General features: G+C 43.7%; 1 protein-coding gene across 1 annotated transcript in view; it reads left to right on the plus strand.

The window, feature by feature from the left end:
* Positions 1 to 23,460, plus strand: part of SCLT1 (sodium channel and clathrin linker 1) — a 140,237-nt gene that overhangs the window by 39,143 nt on the left and 77,634 nt on the right. Inside the window, exon 8 of the mRNA XM_021710888.1 lies at positions 506 to 576. Within this exon, the coding sequence (XP_021566563.1) occupies positions 506 to 576 (71 nt within the window). The remainder of the gene's footprint in view (positions 1 to 505; positions 577 to 23,460) is intronic.

Consider the following 23,460-nt stretch of genomic DNA (forward strand, 5'->3'; position numbering starts at 1 on the left):
CTTCGACCTGCTGGGTTTCAGCGATCCTTCCACCTCAGCCTTCCGAGTAGCTGGAATTACAGGCATGTGCTACCACACCCGGCTGATTTTTTGATTTATTGTAGAGATGTGGTCTCACTGCCCAGACATGTCTCGAACCCGTGGGCTCAGGCCATCCACTCACCTCAGCCTCCCAAAGGCGCGGGAATACAGGCTGAGCCACCGAGCCCGGCTTCCAACACATTTTTAACATCAACTTTAGAAGGCCTAAAACTTGCACAGAACCACAAAAAAGCCATGCACAGCCAAATCCATCTTGCAAGTGTGGTAGTTTGAAGCAAAGCAGGTATCCGCTGAAGCAGTGACGGTGAGGACCGGCAGCCAGGGCCACGTTTACCCCTGGGAAGTTTACTCATTATCTTAACCCTCACTCTTTTTTTAAACACTTGCTTGCCTTATAGTTAATCTTTAGAGACTTGGGTTTTAAAGGTTCTAATACTGATTATTTTTATTTTCCTTGTGACAGGTTAACCAACAGTTCCTGCAAACAGTAACTGAAGATAATGTGATAATTGAACAACTCCGAAAAGAACTTAGGTATTTTTAGAAATGGGTGTTGTTATTTTAGTGTTATCTAGTTTTCTTCAGGGGATCTGAGGATGCCATCATTTTTCCCATGGGTGTTTCCACCTTCCCTCATCAGAAGCTTCTGTTGACAGTTTTCTGTGTGTCTGATCTGTTAGGACGGAAAGACACAGAAACGGAGACTATGGGTGTTGTGTGGCTGCCAGGGTGAGCAATGTGTGTTACTTGACCTCTCATTTCCTGTCCACTGTTATTCTCATTTCATCTTTAGCAGAAGGACTTTGATAGACTGCCTCTTCATTAAACATCTGAATTAGAGCAGTGTTAGAACAGTAGGTATACAGCAAACAGCCGTAAGTTAGTCTTGATTACTATTATTTTTATTGTTAAACAGTATTTTAGACCGGGTGCAGTGGCTCAGCCTGTCATCCCAGCACTTTGGGAGGCCAAGGCGAGAGGATTGCCTGAGCCTTGGGGTTCGAGACCAGCCTGGGCAACTTGGTGAGACCTCATCTCTACAACAAGTCACAAAAATTAGCCAGGCATGGTGGCGTGTGTCTGTAGTTCCAGCTACTTGGAAGACTGAGGCAGAAGGATCGCCTAAGCCCAGCAGATCGAGGCTCCAGTGGCCATGAATGTGCCACTACACTCCAACCTGGGTATCAGAGTGAGACTCCAACTCAGAAAAAAAATATTGATGGGATGTTTTGTTATTTTTTTAAAAAAAACATTTAAAATTGTTTTATAGTAAAAACACTAGATGTTAAAACAAAGCGGTCAAATACTGGCATGGTAGACAAGTCCACAGTCATAGTAAAGATTTTAACTCTCTTAGTGACTGACGGGTTAAGTAAACAAAAATGGGTAAGGGAAAAGAAGATGTGAATTATCTAAGCCCATCTGTAGAACACAGAATTTATTCATTCAACCATTAGTTATTTAGCAAGTACTATGTGCCAGTCTCTGATTTTGATACATGGGATGCATCAATTTATAGTGCAGATGAGGACCTCTGTTCTTTTGTAGCTAACATTCTAGCAGGAGTGAGCAGACAATAAAAGCAATACTTATGTAAGAAATCTATATAGTATGTTAGAAAGCAATAACTGCTACAGAAGAATGAAAAAAGTAGAGCGTGGTGAAAAGGGTGTGGAGTGCTGGGGATGATGGTGGGGGTTGCAGTTTTGAATAGAGTAATCAGCGTAGTCCTCACGGAGAGGTCGAAATTTGAATGGAGGCATGCAGAATGAAAACACATTCCGTGTGCTGTGTAGGGGCAAAGTGTTCCAGTAAAGAACTTGCCATTGCAAAAGTATGAGCAGTTGAGGAAAAGCAAAGATGCAAGATGTTGTTCCCTAATGCTGAGTAACAAGCATCTCTGAACTCTGTGGCTCAAAACAACTTCAGATTATGTTTTGGGGGCCAACAGAGCAGGTTTTTTGTCTGGGCCCGCTGCTCTGATGTCTCTTGGACTTGACTGTGCGTCTCTAGCCAGCTGGTAGGTCTGTAGGCAGGCTGGTCTCGTCATCTGAAGTGATAGTCAGCCTGTCAGTTGGCAGACTCACCACCAGGGCAACAAGACTGGTCCTTCTTCAGTTGGCTTGGCAAGGTTCCCAAGGATAGCAACAGAGAAAATCCCAACGTGCAGATTCTTCTCAAGCCTCACTCAAGTCACGCTGTGAATACCCCATGCAAAGCAGGTCACCTTGTCAGCGCAAGTTCTCAGGGTGGGGAAACAGATAACGCCTCCTGTTGGGAAGATTTTCCCTGATATGTTGCAAAGGTGTGAATGCAGGAAAAGAAGAATTGGGGGCCGTTTTTCTCATTTTTTTTTTTTTATGAGTATACCTGGAACAGTGAGCAAAGACAAATGGGATAGGGAATGAGGCTGGAGAAGTTGTGGAGAGTAGGGGCAAGATGATAGGGAACCGGTGGGCCGTGGTGAAGACTTGGGTTTTCGCTATGAATGAAGTAGTGGTGGTTTTTAGTAACAGACGGATATTATCTAACTTATGTCTTAATAAGATCGATCGCTCTGGCTGCCATATTAAAATAGTCTGTAGTGAGTCTAAAATGGAAACACAGAGCCCCGTGAGGAGGCCGTTGCCATAAACCAGGCAAAATGTCACATTGACTGGGACCGTGGTGGTAGCAGTGGAGAAGGTGAGGTGTGATTGGAGTCTGGATGTGTTTTCTTGATGTTTTGTGTGGCAGATTTGGAAAGATCCCTGATAGAGGGGATGGGGGCAGCAGGCAACGGAGAGGACTCCCCATCTCTCCCTCCAGCAACTGGAGGAACGATGCTGCCATGGATGGAGACGTCTGTAGGTAGAAGTTGGTGTGTAGGTGGACAGACGTGGTGGGCGAGGGGGAGTTCGGGCTATGAGGAGTTTTAATAAGTACTGGAAATCCTAGTGAAGATGTCCAGTGAGCAAGTCGTTCAGGCAAGAGGTAAATTTTTGATGATCAGTCTAAGAGTAGTGCTGACAGCCATGAGACTGGAATAGATCATCCAGGGAGCACATGAGGTTAACAGATAAGAACTTAGGACCGAGTTCTGGGCATTTCAGTACTGAGCAGGGGAAAGAGGAACCAGCAGAAAGACTGAGAAGAGACCAGTGAAATAGGAACACCGGGAAGGATAGCACCCTCGAAGCCAAGGGAAGGAAGCCTACCGAGGAGGAAGGAGTGATGGCTGCGTCAAGGGCCAAGTTCTGAGGATCGGTCACTGAAGGCAGCTGCATGGGGGTTTTATTAGTTTCCTAGGGCTGCCATAACAAATTGCTGCCAACTTGGTGGCTTAAAATGATAGAAAGGTATCCCCTCATGGTTCTGGAGACCATGAAACCAAGGTCACGTGTGAGGTTTCCCCTTTCTCCATACCCTTGCCAGCATTCATTATGGCCTATCTTTTGGATAAAAGCCATTTTAGCTGAGATGAGATGATAGTTCATTGTAGTTTTGATGAGGATTAGTGATGTCAAACATGTTTGCGTACACCTGTTGGCCATTTAATGTCTTCTTTTGAGAAATTTCTATTCAGATTTTTTTAAGTTGGAGTTTTCAATGGAATTATTATTTCTTTTTCTTATTTGGTTGCTTGAACTCCTTACATATTCTGGTTATTAATCCCATGTTAGATGGATAGTTTGCAAATACTGTTTAAGTCTTTACTACATTTTGGTTTGATTTTTGCATATGGTAAGAGATTGGGGTATAGTTTCATTCTTCTGTATCTGGATGTCCTGTACCATTTATTGAAGAGACTGTCTTTTCCCCAGTGTAGGTTCTTGGCACCTGTGTCAAAAATGAGTTGACTGTAAATTCATGGATTTATTTCTCTATTCTGTTACATTGGCCTGTGTGTTGGTTTTTTATGCCAGTACCATGCTCTTTTGCTTACTATACATTTGTAGTATAATTTGAAGTCAGTTAATGTGATGCTTCCAGCTTTTGCTCAAGATTGCTTTGGTTATTCTGGGTCTTTTGTGGTTCCATTTAAATTTAAAATTTTTTTTTTCTCTTTCTATAAAGAATGTCATTGGTATTTTATTAGGGATTGCATTGAATTTGTAGATTGCTTTGGGTAATATGGACATTTTAACAATATTGATTCTTCCAATCTGTCAGCATGTGTGTGTGTGTGTTCTCTTCAATTTATTTCATTGATATTTCATTGATATTTCATTATTTCATTGATATTTTACAGTTTTCCTTGTAGGGATCTTTTCCTTCTTTGGTTAAGTTTATTCTTAGGTATTTTATTTTATTTGTAACTGTTGTAAATGGAATTACGTTGTTTTTCAGATTGTTCTTTATTGGTATGTAGAAATACCACTGATTTTTTAATGTTAATTTTTATGTATTCTGCAGCTTTACTGAACTCATTTATTAGTTTTTATAGTTTTTGGGTGGATTCTCTAGGTTTTTCTAAATATAAGATCATAGATCATCTGCAAACAAGGATAATTTTACTTTTTGCATGGCTTTACTTTTCTCTTGTCTAATTGTTCTGACTAGGACTTCTAGGACTGGGTTGAATGAAAGTGATGAAAATGAGCATCCTGGTCTCATTCTAGATCTTAGCAAAGTGGCTTTCAGTTTTTCCCCCTTCGGTTTGATGCTAGCTGTAGTTTGTTGATTGTGGCTTTTTTGTTTTTAGTTGAACTTCTTTCTGTACCTAGTTTTTGAGGCTTACTTTTTATCATAAAGGGATATTGAATTTTATTGAATGCTTTTTCTGCGTCTATTGAAATGTTCATCTTTTTCCTTTATTCTCTTGATATGATGTGTTAGATTTATTGATTTGCATATATCAAACCATCCTTACATCCTTGGTATGAATTCCACTTGATCATGAAGAATGATGTTTTTAATGTGTTGTTGAATTCAGTTTGCTAGTATCTGATTGAGGATTTTTGCATCTGTTTTTCAGAAATACTGGCGTGTAGTTTTATTTTCATTTTGGTTATTTTTGTCTGGTTTTGGTATCAGGGTGGTTCTGGCTTTGTAAAATAAGTTTTGAAGTATCCCTCCTTCTTTATTTTTAGGAATAATTTCAGTAGGATTGGTTTTAGTTCTTTTTTAAGTATTGAGAGTTCAGCAGTGAAGCCGTCAAGTCCTAGAGTTTTTTTGTTTGTTTTTGTTGTGTTTTTGATGGGAGACTTTTCATTTCTACTTCTGTCTCATTACTTGTTATTGGTCTGTTCAGGTTTTGTATTACTTCATGGTTCAGTCTTAGGTTGTATGTGTTTAGGAATTTATTTCTTCCAATTTATTGGTGTATAGTTGCCCGTAATAGTCTCTAATGATTCTTTGAATTTTTGTTGTACCAGTTCTAATGTTTCTTTTTCATCTCTGACTTTATTTATGTCTCTGCCTTTTTTCTTAGCTAGTCTGGCTAAAGGTTTGTCAATTTTGTTCATCTTTTCAAAAAACCTTTTTCTTTTGTTGACCGTTTGTATTTTTTTATGTGTGTGTATGTCAGTTTCTGTTCTGGTCTTTATTATTCTGCTAATTTTGGAGTTGATTTGCTCTGCTTTTCAAATTCATTAGGCTGCATCATTAGGTTATTTCAAGTTTTTCTACTTTCTTGATGTAGGCATTTGTTGTTGCAAGTGTTCCTCTTATTTCTGCTTTTGCTTTATCCCATAGGCTTTGGCATATTGTGTTTTGTGTAGTTTCCAGGGTTACTCTTCTTAGTGATTTTAGTTTTGTCCCATTGTGATCAGAAGAGACACTTTGAGTGATTTCAGTGTTTTGAATTTTTGAGACTTCCTCCTCCGTGACTGAGCATTGAGGACTTCGGTGTTTGTTACAGTCTTCACATCTGAGCTATTTGTACTGGTCCTTCTTGAGAGGGCTTTCCACGAATTCAAAGGGGATGGAATGTTTTGACCCAGACCTGCAGTGACTGCAGCCGCCATTTCAGCACTAGGTGGCGCCCTAAGCCCAGGAATGCTGCACTCATGCAGCCGTCTAGACTGACTACAGTGTTGGTGAACTTGGGTAAGACGAGGGACAAGTCCCTGGGTTACCAGGCAGAATCTCTCATTCCCTTCCCTCCCTTTCCTGGCTGATCACTCGGTCAGAAGGAGCCTCTGTCTGTGCTGGGCTGCCTGGAACTGGGCCGGGGTGACACAGACAATCCCATAGCCAACACAGCTGGCCCTGTGCAGGCTGTGCCTAATGCCTTGTAGCTCAGCACAGAACCGGGCTGCCCGGGTCCTGTGGCCACACTGCCCGGTGGCTGCTGCGGTTCACTAAGAGCACTTTAGTCAGAGGTGGGAATTCTGCTAGATCAGGGCCATCGGGTCAAGCAGGAGATTTCCCCTGGCTGGGTGGGTCCAGGAGCAAAGATCTAGAGTCCAGGGCTTCAGAAACTGCCTGGTTCTTTGCTTGCCGAGCTTGTGCCCAAGCTGCATGACACTGTCCTCTGTACTCCCCCCTCCGCCTCCCCCCAGCAGGAGTCTCTCCTGGAGTGGCACTGCCTGGAGTCGAGGAGGGGTGACCTGGCACTCTTGGCCACACTGCCGATGTCACATGGGGTGGAGCCCAAGTCTGATGCCTCTGGGACCGGGGCAGCACCAGGGCTGGCCCTGTGACTGCAGTCCTTGCGACCTGACTGCACGCAGACTTGTTCCAGGTTGCAGGCCACTGTAGTCAGTGGTGTTGAAGCCACAGGGCCTCAGCTTCCTCGCAGGAGGCAGGGGCTTTCCCTTTGGCCCGGGGCTGGTCCAGAGCTCCCTCTTGGGTGCTCGTGGAGCTTGGCCCTGCGCTGTGCCCCTGCCATGGCGGCAGGAGCTCTGGAGCGGGCCCTGGCCCTTGCTCGCTCTCCCTGCCCTGCCGCAGGCAGTGAGGGCGTCCCTTGTGCCGCTTCCAAGCCGTGTTCCCTGCTGCTGTGTTCAGCGGGGCGCTGCGCTCACTCGCCTGGTGTTGGGCTCTTCTGAAGGTGCTTTCCTGGGCGGAGAGCTGTTCAGCGGTGGCTGGCATGCTCTGCGCGGCCGGCGTGCTCCTCTCCTCAGGGAGGTGCTTCTTAAGCGAGACGTCACGCAAGCCGAAAGGGAAGCTGACAACAGGTGAGCGTCGAGGACCATTCGCTCGACATCCACAAGGATGAGTAAAACTCATGGAAAACTGGGCCAAGGAGGCGAATAGACGTTTCAGAAGTCCCAGCGATCAGGAAACGCAAGGCAAAGCAAAGGGGAGCTACTTCACACTCAGCAGTTGGCGCAGAACGTAATGTGGAGTGTGCCAGCAAGGTGGACAGGCTGCAGCGGGCTGCAAGTGCTGCACGTGTCGAGCGTTTGCAGCGAGAGTGTGTGTTGATGACGGGTGCCTGTCCACACGTATTCGTAGCCAATATGTGGAGCGTAAGACAGTGCATATATAGTGCATGTTTGTCCACACACGTCTGTGTATTATAAGAGAATAAAATAACACTCTCGGAAGTGATACACCCTTACTTCAAGTTAGTGCTTGTCTCTGTGGAGCAAGGCTATTTGTAGAGTAGGACATTGAAGGCCCCCTAGGTGTCTGTCATTCGGGGAATGGATGGCTAAAGTGTGGTAATTATATCCTGTGAAATTCTGCACAACATTTAGAAGCATGTATTTACATGCAAAGGTGTAGTTACAGCAACACAGGATGGTCTAAAAACGATGTTCACATTAAGAAAGTAAATCTGTAGATTTATAGCACAGAAAGTAAATCTGTAGATCTATAGCACAAAACACGTATATGCAATATCAATGCATATTTTGCCCATCTCTGTTTATCTATTGACATCTCCAAGGATGCATCACATTTTAATGTAAACCTATGAAATGGAGGGGAATGAGAGAGAGATTGGGAATGAACAGGGAGACAAAACTGAACAAGGGCAGCTTTCACAGCTTATAAGGATAACGGGTCATGGAACGAACACTGTGATAAACTCAACTCTGCATTCAAAGTTAACAAGAGTGGAAGGCAGAAAGAATCTGAGGTTTATGCCACATGTAGGATGAATTCGAATGCAGACATCCTGGAAGGAAGGAAGTAAATCAGTTCATGAAGACCTGTCGTCATGTGATGGTAACGGAAATGCATGTCAGGTTATAGGAAAGATGGGCAGAACTCGTGGTATGGGGCTTAAGTGCAAGGGGAGAGTTAAGGGATTTTACAGCTGGAAGGCATCTTCATGTCCATCTGGTCTGACTTCTGAATTTTATAGAAGAAACTGTACTGACCCAAAGGCTCCAGAACTCTTTGTCGTATCCAGGGCGGCACAACAAATTCATGGAAGAGCCAATGGGAGCTCACATCCTGAAACTGCTGATCTAGGGAGCACCTAAGCCTGGCTCTCTGATGGCATTCGCAGGAGGGAAGTCAAGCAGGAGAGTAGGCTGGGAAAGAAGGTGGTGGGTGGACACACTGGTTCTGACATCTGTGTGGAAGGTACCTTTGGCTTGTGGACGTTGTGGATTACGAATTGAGATCAGATATTGATGAAACTAGTTGCAGTTTTCCAAAACCTAAAAGGTCTTAAATGTTTCATTGTCCGTGAGCAACTTTGCCATAATGTTTACTGACAGTATTCCATAGCTTAACATTAAGCAGCTCAGAGTTGTATACATAAAACTTAGCTTGCTTTTCCTGCCACAGATTTGAAGGAACATAAGGAGAAGCAGATGCTTCTTTTAGTAGAGAAGGTGTTGCTTTCAAGTTTGACAGATTCTGAATGATGGGCATATTGACATCACCAGAACTTAGGTTTTGAGATGCTCTGTGCAACACGCCAAGAATATCTAAATTAGAAACTCTTTAAACACTAGGGTTGCTTAAGTTTGTGCTTAGACTAAAACGTATTAGTTTCATTTGTCGTCTGATAATACAGAGCAAAAACCAAAAGTCATGTGAATTTGTGATTAAAGCCTTTCTCATGTTTCTTTTCGAGTGTTTTGGTGGCGCCCTGTCACAGCAGATAAAGCTCTTCTGCCCTTTTCTTCAGGACCTGTGTCCGCCCAGTCCACTCCCACCGCCTCAGGCTGTGTGAAGCACCCCAAGGAGTCATGTTGCGGTTTCTCGTAGAGGAACTTTTGGTTCCTTTTTTTTTTTTTGCCTTTGATCACTATTCTGTTTCTCAGAAAATGTATAATCTTCTAAACCTAGCTAAAACTTGCCTTCTCCAAGACTTCACTCATTCATTTTGCCAGATTTTCACTCTTCTGTTTCTGCAACTCTACTCGGTATTTATTCATCTAAACTGAAATTTGAAACCATTTCTCTTTAGGTGTCTTTTTGCCCTGTATATTTGTTTATAAAATATCTCCAGCTGAATTATAGTGATTGAAAGGGTAAACTGAGGCGAGCTGGTGCCAATGCCGTGGGAATAATACAAACTTGCAACAAGGTAGAAAGTAGAAGTAAAGTTTATTATTCACTTTTCACAGATTGGAAAGGCAGCCCATAATCAGAGGCAAGTATGGCACCCAAGGGCCAAGAACTGGGTATATTTAAGGGTCTTTGGGGTAAGGGGGTCTAGGCCCAGAGGAATGTCTAGGGCTGGGTCTTCAATGTTGATTGTAGCAACAGGAGTCTGAGAGATCTTGCGGCTGTCAGACATTAGCATCTCATGCCCTTGGGTGGTGGGCTAGCTGGGAGGAGGCAAGGGGAGGCCCTGCAAGCAACTTGTCAGGCGTTGGCGGTCCACAAACTCCTTGACCAGAAGGTGGTCTCACTATCATTTCTGTGGGGCCAGCCAAGGGGTGATCTTTGGTCTTCTGCCTTGACAAGGAACCGAAATGTTTCCTAGAGATTATTATACTAAACCATGAATTGAAAGGTTGGGCCGTGGGGCTGTCCTGGTCTTGCATCCGAAGGAGATTTGCCAAGGGACTGGGGTAGGCTGCCAGCGTGGCCTGTAGTAGGATGTCTGGACACTTCCGAAAACCTGCCTGTTGGAAATGTGTCTGTCTGTGTCTAATCTGTGCTAGATTCAAAGCGTATCAGGGATGAAGTCTAAGCAAAAATGTATATGCTGAGGCAAAAGGACTATACTAAACTAAGTTTATCCTAGGTTTTTATAGGCACCTCCTTTCAGTGGTAATTCTTTTGTAAGCCATATGTGCTTGGATTTTATGTCTTTGTAAAGTCTTTGAAGGAAAGGATTGTCATTTTGATATATCTTTTAGAAATAACCAATATTATCTTTGTAAAAGGATGTGTTATAAAGACTGACTAAAGCATTTGTCTAGGGGTCCATATTAATTTCTTATCAGAGTGTATCATTAGAATGTTTGTTAAAAATAATATTAGCCAGGAAGGAATGGTCTTATTAACAGATATAGACATTGTCTTCCTTTAAGGAATCTGTAACTTGTCAATGAATTTATTTTGTACTTATTGGGAACTTACTTGTATATCTGTGCCCTGAGGGTAGCAGCTCAGCCGGTAATCCTGCGCCTTGGGAGGCTGAGGTGAGTGAATTGCCTGAGCCTGCGGGTTCAAGACCCGCCTGGGCAACTTGGCGAGACCTCATCTCTACAATAAATCAAAAATTAGCCAAGTGTGGGAGCGCACACTTGTAGTTCCAGCTACTTGGAAGGCTGAGGCAGAAGGATCACCCGAGCCCAGCAGGTCAAGGCCGCGGTGGCCAGGAGCGGCCCCTGCACTCCAGTCTGGGCGACAGAGTGAGACTCCAACTCAAAAAAAAAAGCAACAGCCTTTAGTAGCTTGTGTGTGGTATAGTGGGATAGCCTCAAAGTCGTTCTAAATTGACCCGTTTCACCTCAGGCGCTTTGGTGGCTTCCTCAGTCTCTGTGAGGATGAGCTTTCCTCACAACTCAGCTCCGGGACTGAAGGTTATCTTCACCCAGATGGCCTAGAGATGTTTGAGACACTGCAGGCTCCAGGCAGCCCTCATCTCCGTGTCCTTCTCCATGTTTGTGAGTGGTCAGGTCTTCTCTGCCCAGACTCTGCCTCCAAACGCTCTCTGCCCTTTCACTTCTCCCCCTCCGTGCTATTTCTGCCTTGGCTCAGCCCATCTCTTCTGCGCGGTGATGGTCAACGCCACATTCACCTGCTGCCCCCGTCTTCCAGGTTCATCCTGTCATCGAAAGGATCTTTCTAAAATAAAAGCAGACCATACCACTCCCCTCAAGGGTTGCTCAGGGCCTACAGGTTACAGTCCCTCGCGGAGTCTTCTGTGGCCTGGCTCCTGGCCATGTAACTGTGTGTTGTGTCACCCCTCGCCTTCGCTTTCTGGACTGCCTTGTTTCCCAGACACACCCGTTCTCAGGGCCCCGCCCTTGCATGGTGCTCGAGCACCTGCCTTTCGGCCTTCAAGGTCAAGCCCAAGTGTCCCATCTTCCAGAAATCTTTTCCCGAATCTGTGTAGTCTTTTCCCCTGGGGTAGCACCAAGCCTGCCTTCTCTGTGCCCCATTGGCCATGGCACACGCAGCTGTCACAGCATTTCAACACCGTAGTATACTGACCTGTGTACAAACCCGTCTCTGCTCACCAGTCTCTAAGTCCCTGGAAGGTGTGATTGTGATTTGGTGATTTTTAGCATGCCATCTAGCACAGTCGGACACGTGACAGGTGCTCAAAACATACCTTCTCAGTGAACAAGTAAATAATTCGATTGCACATTATTGGAAGGACACAGGTAATTTACACATGTGAATTTTCTATCTGTGTCCTTTGCTGTTTGATCTTTTGGGGCACAACTGTTTTCGTGGCTATGCAAGAATGTATGACTACTTAGTGTTTTGATTTAAAAGCAAACACCTGAAAAAAATCATGTTTGTACAATGAATTAAAAAATTTCCTGTGTGTCCCACTATGGATCCAACCCTTAAGCTATACTGGCTTTTAAATGTTTTTATTACCAGTAATCTCAAAGTTTGAATGGATGATAGTGGCATTTAAATATTTAAATATTTTTTATGTGTAGAGCTCTCTCTATTTAAATATGAAATAAAATTCAAAATGTGATGGGGGAAGTAATGTATATATAAATGGTTCTACTGAAGAACAGAAGAGCTGTTGTGATAGGAATGCAGTTCTTAATATCACTCTTTTGTGTTAAATGCAGAGGGTAAATTACATAAACCACCGTCTGTACATTCATTGTGTTCATTTTTAATCCTTTTTACAAACGTATACTTCTTTGTGTGCTCATAATTTCTATATACTATCTTATTTTTAAAAAGCATGTACTTTTGCCAGGTAATAGTTTTATTTTAGCTGAGATAACAGATTTTTCTGAGATGTTTCATGTTCCAATTTGAATAATATTGTGTCTTCTATTATGAAAATGCTATGGAAATCTGGAATTCATGGATCACTCGTTTTGATTCCTGGTGTCTCTTGGAAACTGTCCCATGTGAGAAACGGCCCTGAGCAGATGTGCTTAGTCATGCAATTGCAGACAGTTCCTTCTGTGTTGGCAGCTAGTGTTCTGAGCCTAGAAAACAGGTTTCAAGATAAGAAAGAGGGCTTTGCCTTGATTTTTTCTGTTTCTTCACACTGTTTTACTTGAATGTTATTTAAGAAGTTTGCAGTCACTCTTTTTTTTTTTGAGTTGGAGTCTCACTCTGTCGCCCAGACTGGAGTGCAGTGGCTGCTCCCGGCCACCACAGCCTCGACCTGCTGGGATCCGGCGGTCCTTCCGCCTCAGCCTTCTGAGTGACCGGAATTACAGGCGCACGCTACCACACCCAGCTGATTTTTTGATTTATTGTAGAGATGAGGTCTCGCCACCCAGGCAGGTCTCGAACCTGCGGGCTCAGGCCATCCACTCACCTCGGCCTCCCAAAGGCGCGGGGTGACAGGCTGAGCCACCGAGCCCGGCTTGCAGTCACTCTTATTCAAAAATGTTTATATGTTTCCTTCTTGATCTTTTAAGGGACAGAAAGAAGACTATTAGACTTTACTTTCAGAACTTGAGGGTGAGAACAAATTGGAACCTGAGAAGCAGTTAATTAGCATTAATATTTCTTGTGTCAGGAGGTGGGCAAGAATAAAACAAACCCATAGCATCATCGTTCGGAACTTTGCCTCAATAGTAAGTTACTGTATTGTTTCAAAATATGTTTTTATTGATATTTATAGCTTTCTTTTGTGAATACTCCATATTTTCTGCCTGTCCTTAAATATGCTCCGTGTGGTATGAAGCGTAACGAGTGTAGACTTTGAAATCGACTCTGGTTTGAGTTCTGCTCTGCCACTGTCTTGGGCCTTCCGGGCCGTGATGCCTGAATGCCACAGACTGGATAGCCTGTGCAAAGCAGAAACGGATTCCTCACAGTTCTTAAGGCTGGGGGCTCGAGATGAGACCCCAGCAGACTCGGTGTCTGATTCACACATGGCATCTTCTCTTTGTGTCTTCAGGTGGCAGAAGGGACAAGTGAGGCTCCCCGGGCCTCTTTTGTCAGGGCTCTCTTTCCTTCTGAAGGCTCTACTGTCCAGATCTCACCTCTGATAACATTGCCCTGAGAGTGTGTGAAGGTTGTATTCATTTGGGGCTTCAACACATGAGTTTTGGCGGGGCATGTTCAGACCTCAGCAGCCATTTGCTGGCTGGTCGACTTGGGCAGGTTGCTTAACTGCGTGGACTGCAGTTTGCTCATCTCTGTTGTGAAATACAGTGGCCTTCCTCGCAGTGGTACAAGGGCCTAGAACTTACTGTCTACCCACCTCCCTTCCACATTAGAATCCAACCTAGGTAGGTAGCATACAGGCATTTACGAAGCATACGCTGGTAGATTTGGGAGTTGGTGCATGTTGTCATAAGTCGGCACTGTGTAACTTCCCTCTCTCCCATATCTCAGAAATCATCCTTGCCTTTGTTGTTGCTGCTGTAGTTTCTAGAAGGAACCTTTTTTCTTTCTTCTTTCTCTTGCCCTGTATCCCCATTTCTTGCCAACTGTAAAGCCCCAGATTATTTCTATTATTTGTTAAAAGTAACATTCTCCATGAAACAATGGTCTTACTGACAGATATACGCGCAGATATTCTCTTCATATAAGGAGTCTGTAACTTGTCAATCAATTTATTTTCTGTTTATTGAGAACTTAAATGGACACATTGCATTTCTTGTTCTTATACATGTATATATCTCCTTCCATCAGTTACATACTTTCTGTTTTTAAATCTTAGTTTCCCTTTTGCAGGGTTCTTTTCAGACCTCCGTTGTATAGACCTTCCTGATGACCGCTAAGATTACTGTCTTCTCTGATGTTGCTTAGAAAGTCCATGTTTGCTCTTGTCACTCTTGGATTCCTTTAGTTTGGATTCAGTCCCACCTCTCTGTTCTGCTCATGATTCATTTGTATCTTTTTTTGCCTAATAAAAAACCCCTCCATTCTCTTTGGTTGTTGATTTTCCTGGATTGGTGACCGTTCTTCTCTTCTTAAATATTTCTCTGCTAGATCTCTTGTGCTTATGCTCTGAGGTCTTCTCTAGCCTTTCTGATGACCGTTTATTCGGTTCCTTTGCATTCCCCATTTGCTGATTCTACTGCTAAAAGTAGACATGTCTTAAATTTCTGATCATGGTACACAGTTCCCCTCCTTCTTCGTAAATGACTACACCTACCCTACCCACCTTGAACTGCCAGCTCAATAACAGTGTTTCCTACAGACCTAATCCTGACCATGATCGTGTCATTGAGTTCCATCCTCGAATTGCTGGGTCAGCGGCTTTTTGGACGTTTTATTTTTTCCTACAGATCCTATAGAGCAGAAGGAAAAAAAAAAAAGAAAATAGATAAATGAATACACTGTATGTTTTAGCAGTAGACCGCTTTAGGAAAACAGAAATCTGTGTATCGAACGCCAGCCAGTGAAGCACGGAAGTAGAGCTGCTGTGACTGAGGCGAGGAGGAGAGACCAAGACCTTCCACCTCAGTGACCGATGCCAGCATCAACCCTGGAATTTTACCTGACTGCTCTCTTGTGCTTCTCCCCATCCATCTTGTTGGCTCTGCACAGTCTCACGTCCCGCCATTGCCGTTATCGGCCCCCCCCCCCCAAGTCATTCCTGCCTCTTGTTTGCAGCGTGCTCCCTTCTGGCCTCTGCTTCCGTCCCTGTCCACTGAGTTTCGTCACGTACACAGCACGAGTGGCCTCCCCGAAGCCTGAAGCAGATCACATCATTCATCTGCTTCAAGCCGTCCAGCGGATTTTCATTGCAGTTGGAGCAAATTCCAAAATTCTTGCTGTATTCATAAACACTTACGTGAGCTGCCCTCTGCCTGCCACGATGACTTCGTTGTCTGCTTTTCTCTCTGCAGTACACCCCAGCTTAATTTTCTTCTCCTTAAATATCTTTCTCATCTTCTATTGAGTGTCAAGTCTGCCTGCGTTGTGTTCAGTGCTTAGTGTCAATCTTCCAGCTCAAGTTGAAGTTGGCCTCGTCATCCTGTAGGCCTACCTCAGCTGTTTCGACCATCGATGTCCCTGATGCCCACGCCTCTTCCGTTGGCCTGGGTGGCTTTCTTCAAAGCGTTGGCACGCTTTGCAATGCGCTCGTTTACTTGTTTGCCTGTTTGTGGTTGATCTCCCTTCACCACGATATTGCCTTCATGAGGGCAGAGGCTTGATCTCCTTGTGTACCATGCATTGCCAGTGCTGATGCCCTCGTGTGGGCTGGTGCATGCAGGTGCTCGGTAGATCATGCTCAGTGGGGCTTGCATAGGTGCTCCCAAATACAGGTAAAATAAGCAAGCGACAGACAAAAACCAAAAACAGAGCGAGCCATTGGCACTTGAGGCTCACTGTGTCCAGGCTGTGTTCATAACATCTGGCACATTAGAAGCGTTCAGTAAATATTTGTCCTGAGAAGGGATGCCTGGATCCCTTACATTCTCTTCGCCAAAATCTATGCCATCTCTCCCAGGATTGTGGTCAGCACTATCATTTTGACCTCTCCTGCCCTTGTTTGTGTATTACAATGTGTTGGTTAAAGGGAAAGAACTGTCGTTCTGGTCTTTTTTTAAACATCAGGTTTTGGTTCCTGAAGTGCAGCTCTGGCCCCACTTGCCTTTCAGTAAATGCAGATCACTTAATTTTCAGTTACGTCCACTGGCACCATCGTCCCGTGGGCCCTGCAGTCCTATTCCTGTCTTCCCTAAGTCAGCCCACACTTACCTCCCTGTGCGCTTGTGCTTATCTTGTTCCTTCCCAAAGCTTTCCCTGTCTTTCTGTGAGGTATGTGATTCCTCTGCCAATTCTTGTTTTAAATACCTCCCACTTCAGTATTCTCTTAGCTGAATGCAAATGTACTACCTACTCTAAGTTATAATGCTTTTAATTCATCATGGTGCATGAACTGTGCTTTGTGGCCTTCCTCCAGATTACTATATCTCACGTATCGTGTGTTTTGTGCCACGTAACCACAGTGTCTCAAGCATCACGGACACAGCAAACATGTTTTGAGCATGTCCATCGTGTAAGAGATCATGTGTTATCCGAAGTTACATGATTGTGAAACTGTCTCTGTAACCACCCTTTACAGAAGAGTAACATGCACGTTGTCATTATTTTATATAATCTAGACTTCAGCATCACTGACAGCGTCTGAAAGCCAGAGACGGCCGGGTGCTGCCTGCAGACATTTGGAAAGGCTACGCCTCAGTAGGGCCTGTACCTATGTGGTTCCATAAGGCCTGCGCATATTCATTGAAAAAGCTCACTTTCATGTACCCAGAGCAAGGAGAGCTGCCTCTCAGATCGAGAATGTTCTATCTAACACAGAAACGAAGTATTTAAAGGGTAAAGAGCCACTGTTGTAAGAATGTATTGGAAGCTCAGTGTAGAAATGGTTGATGTCCATACCTTGCAGAGCTTCTTCAGAAAGTGTCTGTCTTTTGAATGGGTTTCATCGTTAGTCTGCCACTGAATACTGGGAAGGAGAAAAAAGAAAAAACTCTTCCAAGTTTTACTACTTACTCACTTTTCTAAAAGCAGCAGTGATTTTAAAAGTTGAGAATTTTGTCTAAAATTATATTTGAAGATTTTCTAAAGTGTTTAAGTATAGATGATTGACTTTATTATGCTGGATAATTGCAGAAGTACTTATTCATTACCTAATGTATGCATTTTTCCTTTATTTTAAAGAGGAAAAAAATCAAAAATGTATATCAAATCAGTAAAAACTGGCTTTAATATCTCTCAGAAACTTACCAGTTTTCATTGTGTGAGAAGAACGTTATAAACATTTCTAGGATTCCCTGGGTATGACAGCACAGAAAGAAACAAAAATTTATCTTAAGACAGACTCATCATATTTGATGTTAAGTCTCAAAAAAGTATATTGGGACTTTTTGTGTATTGAGCATTTTAATTTCTGTACAAGTTGATGGTATACTTTAAATCTAGTATTATATCCTATCCTTTATGTTATACTTGATTAAACTTTGCTTAGCAAGGTTTTATTTTTAAAAGATTTAATTCAAATCACTTTAATACCATAAACAATAAAAAACTGCGTTGCAGAGAAATCCCAGAAATGTGAAATGGATTAACAAGGAGGCATACCTGAAAATGAAATACTTACTTTGTAGAATATTTATTTGGAGCAAAAATAAAATTCTTGGGTAGTTATGATACCAAGATTACCATTTAGCTAGTTTTTGTTTTTTTTTTAAATCAAGTTGATTTTTCTAAAATGTAACCTTGTCTTCCTTTTATACAATTATATACACAAGGAGACATATATATCTAAAACATGTGCATATAAATAGTATAAGCATATAAGTATTAGAGTTCCTTCATAAAATAAAATTAGAACTGTTCTTGTTGATTCCTTTAAAGTTGGATTAATTGACTCTGAGTACTGCACCTGGCGTTCTCTCATAAGGCTTCTGTTTAAAGGCAAAGGGTATTGTGTAGCAAGAAAAAGAATGTGGAGTACCGGTGTGCAGGCACATCCAGGCACCAGCGCCCGGGGTCTTCCTTCTTTCACAGACACACTCTGTCCCCAGATTGAGCCACCGAGAGGTGCAGGGAGGCACGCAGCACTGCCCAGGCTGGCAACCCAGAGATCCGAGTGAATTGCAAAGAATTGCAACACACAGAGGTGAGAGAAGAAAAGATTTCTCTAAGAAAAGTCCACCCCCACAGACAGGGAGTGGGCCTGCACTCTAGGTGAGTGTGGCCTCGTAGACCCCAGAGTCTTGCCTTAGATTCTTCTCTTGGAGATATTGCACGTGACTGCTGTGACTTCCTTGTCGACCACCTGTGGATGTCTTGGAGAACCTGTGACACAGAGACCCATTATTGTTCGCCCACATTATCACAGCCCCTAGTGCAGTACATCCTGCCTTCAGGAGAGCTCTAGGCAGAAGTGCCCATCAGGTTTTTCTTTTTCTTTTCTTTTTTTTGTGACACTATGTTCACAATAGCCTGGCTGTCTAGTCATGCTGGTGAAAATCATCGGTAAACAAATCAGCTTTGGGGGTTGCCAAGACAAATTCATACTTTGAACAGCACATCCTAAATACCGGTGTTCATACACTGGCGAAGAGTCAAGGCCAGGCATTGAGGCATCCCCAATTCCCGGTTCAGCTATAAGTTACTGCTCTGCTGCACAGTTCCTGACAACTTAATCTAATAAAAGGCAAAGTGACGAGGACGGCTGCGTTGGAGAAACCACAGCAAAATTTAGAAAACGCTCTAATATGCATTAGCCTATGTGGATGTTTAATTCTATGAGCTATATGGGAAGACTGTTTCCGTCTGTTTTACAGATACTGAGACTGAGACCCAGAGGGGTTGAGTGACTGGCCCAGTTCGTGCAGCTTTTGTGGTGGCAGAGCTGGATCCAGAAGACTGGCCTTCTGGCTCATTTTAGAATTGTTTTCAGCGTTTCATGCCAGAAGTAGATGTAGAGAACTGTTGCTATCTAACTGACTCTCCCATGGAACGACGTGGGAATGCATCAGTCTATGTAAAACTGCTACTCATTGTCCCCTCAGCAAACACAGTACTTGTGTTGTAGGGGATGTAGCATTTTAGCTGCTTTTGGAATATTTTTCCATATAATGACTTATGAATTAGGTCTAAATCCAATGCCTAATTTTTTTCCTTTGTACTTGTGTAGTGGGTGATTCCATTTCAAAGGAACATGAGACAATATATATTTGGAAATGTTAGGGTACAGCACAGACAGGCTGAGGGCAGAGAGGTGCAGGGAGGCACGCAGCACTGCCCAGGCTGGCAACCCAGAGATCCGAGTGAATTGCAAAGAATTGCAACACACAGAGGTGAGAGAAGAAAAGATTTCTCTAAGAAAAGTCCACCCCCACAGACAGGGAGTGGGCCTGCACTCTAGGTGAGTGTGGCCTTGTAGACCCCAGAGTCTTGCCTTAGATTCTTCTCTTGGAGATATTGCACGTGACTGCTGTGACTTCCTTGTCGACCACCTGTGGATGTCTTGGAGAACCTGTGACACAGAGACCCATTATTGTTCGCCCACATTATCATAGCCCCTAGAGAAGGGCGTGACAAGGGTTCTAAATCTCCTACACCTTCCCAAACGACATTCCTTAGACCTAATGGAGGCTGTACCTCCCCTTATCTCCTAGGCATTCCCAGTAGGTAGATTCGGGGGATCTTGACTTCCCTGTAGATAGGGCCCAATTTACTGGAAGTTCGAATCCCTACCTGCTCTCCCTCTGAGCGGTTATAACTTTTGTAATTACAAGTTTCATGACTTTTACAATCCTTGCCCAATGCATGATGTCTTAGGCCTTGTAAATTCCCTTTACTCTAGGCAAGCTTGATTGCCACTATGAGATACCTCTGATACCTGGAAGTCTGTTTCTGAAAAGACAAAGCCAATAAAGTTAATTATACCTAAAATGTGCATTTCTCCGAAAACACAGCTTCTATTTTCTCATCATTGTGTCAGGGTTTAAGAACCAGATGAAAAATGGCTTCCCACTCTCGAGCTGTCCTTTCAGGAAGAATTATTCACGAAAGTTTTCTAGAATTTTCCACACATGAATATCATATTTGGTGTTTAAGATCTAAGTAAAATGTCTAGTTGCGCCTGTGACATTCTCTCTTTTGCGCTCTCATTCAGTTGGATTCATTTGTCTGCTATGTGCCAAGGATGTCCTCTCTCCAGAGGGTTTGAAAATTAATAAGATGTGATCCTTGCCTTTAATTATTCTGTAGTTTTTTATGAACTCACAATTTCACAAGGGAGAATCCCTATGGTATTAATTACAATCCATTGTGATCGATTAATAATGTACAAGGTTTTATGTAGTATAAGGACTGGGATTATAGGGCTTTTGCCAAGGAGAAGCTAGTAAAGACTTGAGGATGCAGAGACTTTTGAACTAGGTCACAATTGAGGAATTTGCCAGAAAGAGAGGGAGAAGACCAGTCCCAACCAAACACATGGAAAACGAAACAAGGAATTATCCAGGAAGCAGCGAGGGAGTGAGTCTCCCGTCCTCCCGGGACGTCAGCTACGTGAAGGAGCTGCGAGGATGAGGCCCTGTGGCCAGATGGTGACTGGCTACGCCCCAGACACGGGAGGAACCCCCAGATCCCTCTCAGTGGGAGTGCTATGCACTCGGTGGCTGTTTTTTGCTGGCAAAGTGCATCGCAAAGAATGGAAGAGGAGACCGTCAGTGAAGGGATGAGTTTGAGGTCTACTGGAAGAGGCAGCAAGGAGGCTACAGGTTGGGCCGTGAGCTCAGAAAAGGAACACACAGTTTAGAAGCAGACTCGGGGAGCTAGGCAGAAGTAAGGAGAGGATTTAGGTCTTGGCCGATTGTACAGCCCACCTCTCTGTGGTTGGGCATGTTGGAGACAGTTATGCCCTCTTCCCAATTTTGCCGTTAAGGAATGGTACGGAGGCTCAGAGGTCGGTGGAGTGAGACAGTTTTTGTTTGGTTTTTTTGTTTGTTGGTGGTTGTTTTGGTTTTTTTTTGAGTTGGAGTCCACTCTGTCACCCAGACTGGATGCAGTGGCCGCTCCTGGCCACCACAGCCTCGACCTGCTGGGCTCAGGCGATCCTTCCGCCTCGGCCTTCCGAGTAGTTGGAACTACAGGCGCGCACTACCACGCCCGGCTAATTTTTTGATTTATTGTAGAGATGAGGTCTCGCTGCCCAGGCGGGTCTTGAACCCGCAGGCTCAGACAATCCACTCACCTCAGCCTCCCAAAGGCACGGGATTACAGACTGAGCCACCGAGCCCGGCTGTTTGTTTGTTTGTTAATAATGCTCTTGCAAGTACAGGTGTCTCTCAAATGAGCAGGCTCACCAGAGCAACCACAATTGTTACTTATATGCCCTAAGAAGCAGATCCCTCCTCTGTTTCCCCATTTGTTGAGGATCTCAGCAGTCACATCACTCCTGGATGTCGCCTACGTGGTACACACTGATTGACATACAGAATTATTACCAAGTTGCCTCACTTGCGTGTTCTATTTGCTGATGGGCTTATAGGACCTTTATTTAGATTGAATCCTGCCAGAATTCTTAGCCCGCCAAAGTGAAAGAACAAAGAAGCCAGAAGTATAAGGGAGTGCAGGACGTCTGATTCATGAGTCAGGTTCCAGTTTTGAAGATAAATTATTCTGTTTCATTAGGCATGAGGTCTTTGAGACCGCACTATGGCCAGGTGAGTTGCACTGGGGCCCATTGCTGGCTGGTGGCGGAACCAGGTCCCTGCCTCCAGAGTTCCCCACGGTGCACCTTGCTGCCTGTGTCTCGGCAGAGTCGATTTTCCCTTGACCATGCTGAGACCTCTCGTTTGCTTACAATTTACAGGGCACTCCAATATACGTGATCTGCTTTGGCATTATCCCAGCAAGCCCATGAGATAAGCAGAGCAAGCAATGTTGCGTCCTTTCTGGAGGCAGAAAAAGCAGTTCATTGTGGTTGCTATGTTTATTCCATTTTCTCAGTTTTGGGGTTTGTTTTGTTTTGTTTTCACTCTGTTGCCCAGGTTGGAGTGCAGTGGCACAATCACGGCTCACCACAGCCTCAGCCTTCTGAGAGCAGACGATCCTTCTGCCTCAGCCTCCCGAGTAGCTGGGACTACAGCCACCATGACTGACTAATGTTTTTTATTTATTTTTATTTTTTAGAGATGAGGTCTCACTTTGTTGCCTGGGCTGGTCTTGAACTCCTGGGCTCAGGCATTTCTCCTTCCTCAACCTCCCAGACTGCTGGGATGACAGGCATGAGCCACCATGCCTGGTCTTGATTTTTTTTCAGTTTTATGTTTACTACTTAAATACGTCCCTGAATTTTTTTAATATGTAGGATTTTATATCTGGTAGATCCATGTATTGCTTGAGGTAGTAGATGTACTCCTGAAGTTGTCTCTAAACCTAAAGCAGATTTTACATGTGTAAAGTGGTTTTTGTTTTGGTATTTGATGAATCATTTTGCGAATGAAAAAAATCTATTTTGTTTGATAATTTTTTTTATAATCTGAGTTTCTTTAAAGCAAAACATTTTCTTAAGTGCCTAATCGTATAAAATATTAGGACCATTTTGGAATGAACTCTGTTTAAACAACCAGTTTCATTATGTACTGTAAGGCCTAGGGCATAATGGTAAACTTCTATCAAGCTCATTCTCCCGGACTTCAGTTTGATATAATATGTAGTTATTGTACTTAATTCTCAGTTACTGTGAGTGTGAGTGAGTGACTGGAGGGCATTTACAACAGTTCCTGGTACCTAGTAACTACTGAGACATGATTGGCTACTATTACATTTGTATTACAGGAAATTTGTAACTGTATAAGTAACGTAATTAAAAGTCCTGTTAAAAGAGTCAAAAGCAAATGAATTAACATTTGCTTGTGAATTTTGCATCAAATAATTTATGTAAGTTTAATAGCACTAGTATGATTTACATTTAAATATACATAAAAATGTAATTAAGAAATAAGTATGGGCCAGTTCCTACACAATAAAGTAGCTTCTTCTTTTTAAAAAGTATGTACTTTATATAATCAAAGTTTTATGCTCATACTGAACACCTAATTATGTTCTGCTTAAGAAAGTCTACATTAGCCGGGCTCAGTGGCTCAGCCTGTAATCCCGTGCCTTTGGGAGGCTGAGGTGAGTGGATTGCCTGAGCCCCCGGGTTCGAGACCTGCCTGGGCAGCGAGACCTCATCTCTACGATAAATCAAAAACTCAGCTGGGCATGGTAGCGCATGCCTGTAATTCCGGCTACTTGGAAGGCTGAGGCGGAAGGATCGCCAGAGCCCAGCGGGTTGAGGCTGCGGTGGCTGGGAGTGGCCACTGCACTCCAGTCTGGGCGACAGAGTGAGACTCCAACTAAAAAAAAAAAAAAAAAAGAAAGTCTACATTATTGCTCTAAAGTCATTTCCTGTGGGGAGTCAAGAAAATATTGACACTTATTTGATTC

This window comes from Carlito syrichta, unplaced genomic scaffold, assembly GCF_000164805.1.
Source record: "Carlito syrichta isolate Samal-C Ts95f unplaced genomic scaffold, Tarsius_syrichta-2.0.1 Scaffold301628, whole genome shotgun sequence".
Lineage (NCBI taxonomy): Eukaryota > Metazoa > Chordata > Mammalia > Primates > Tarsiidae > Carlito > Carlito syrichta.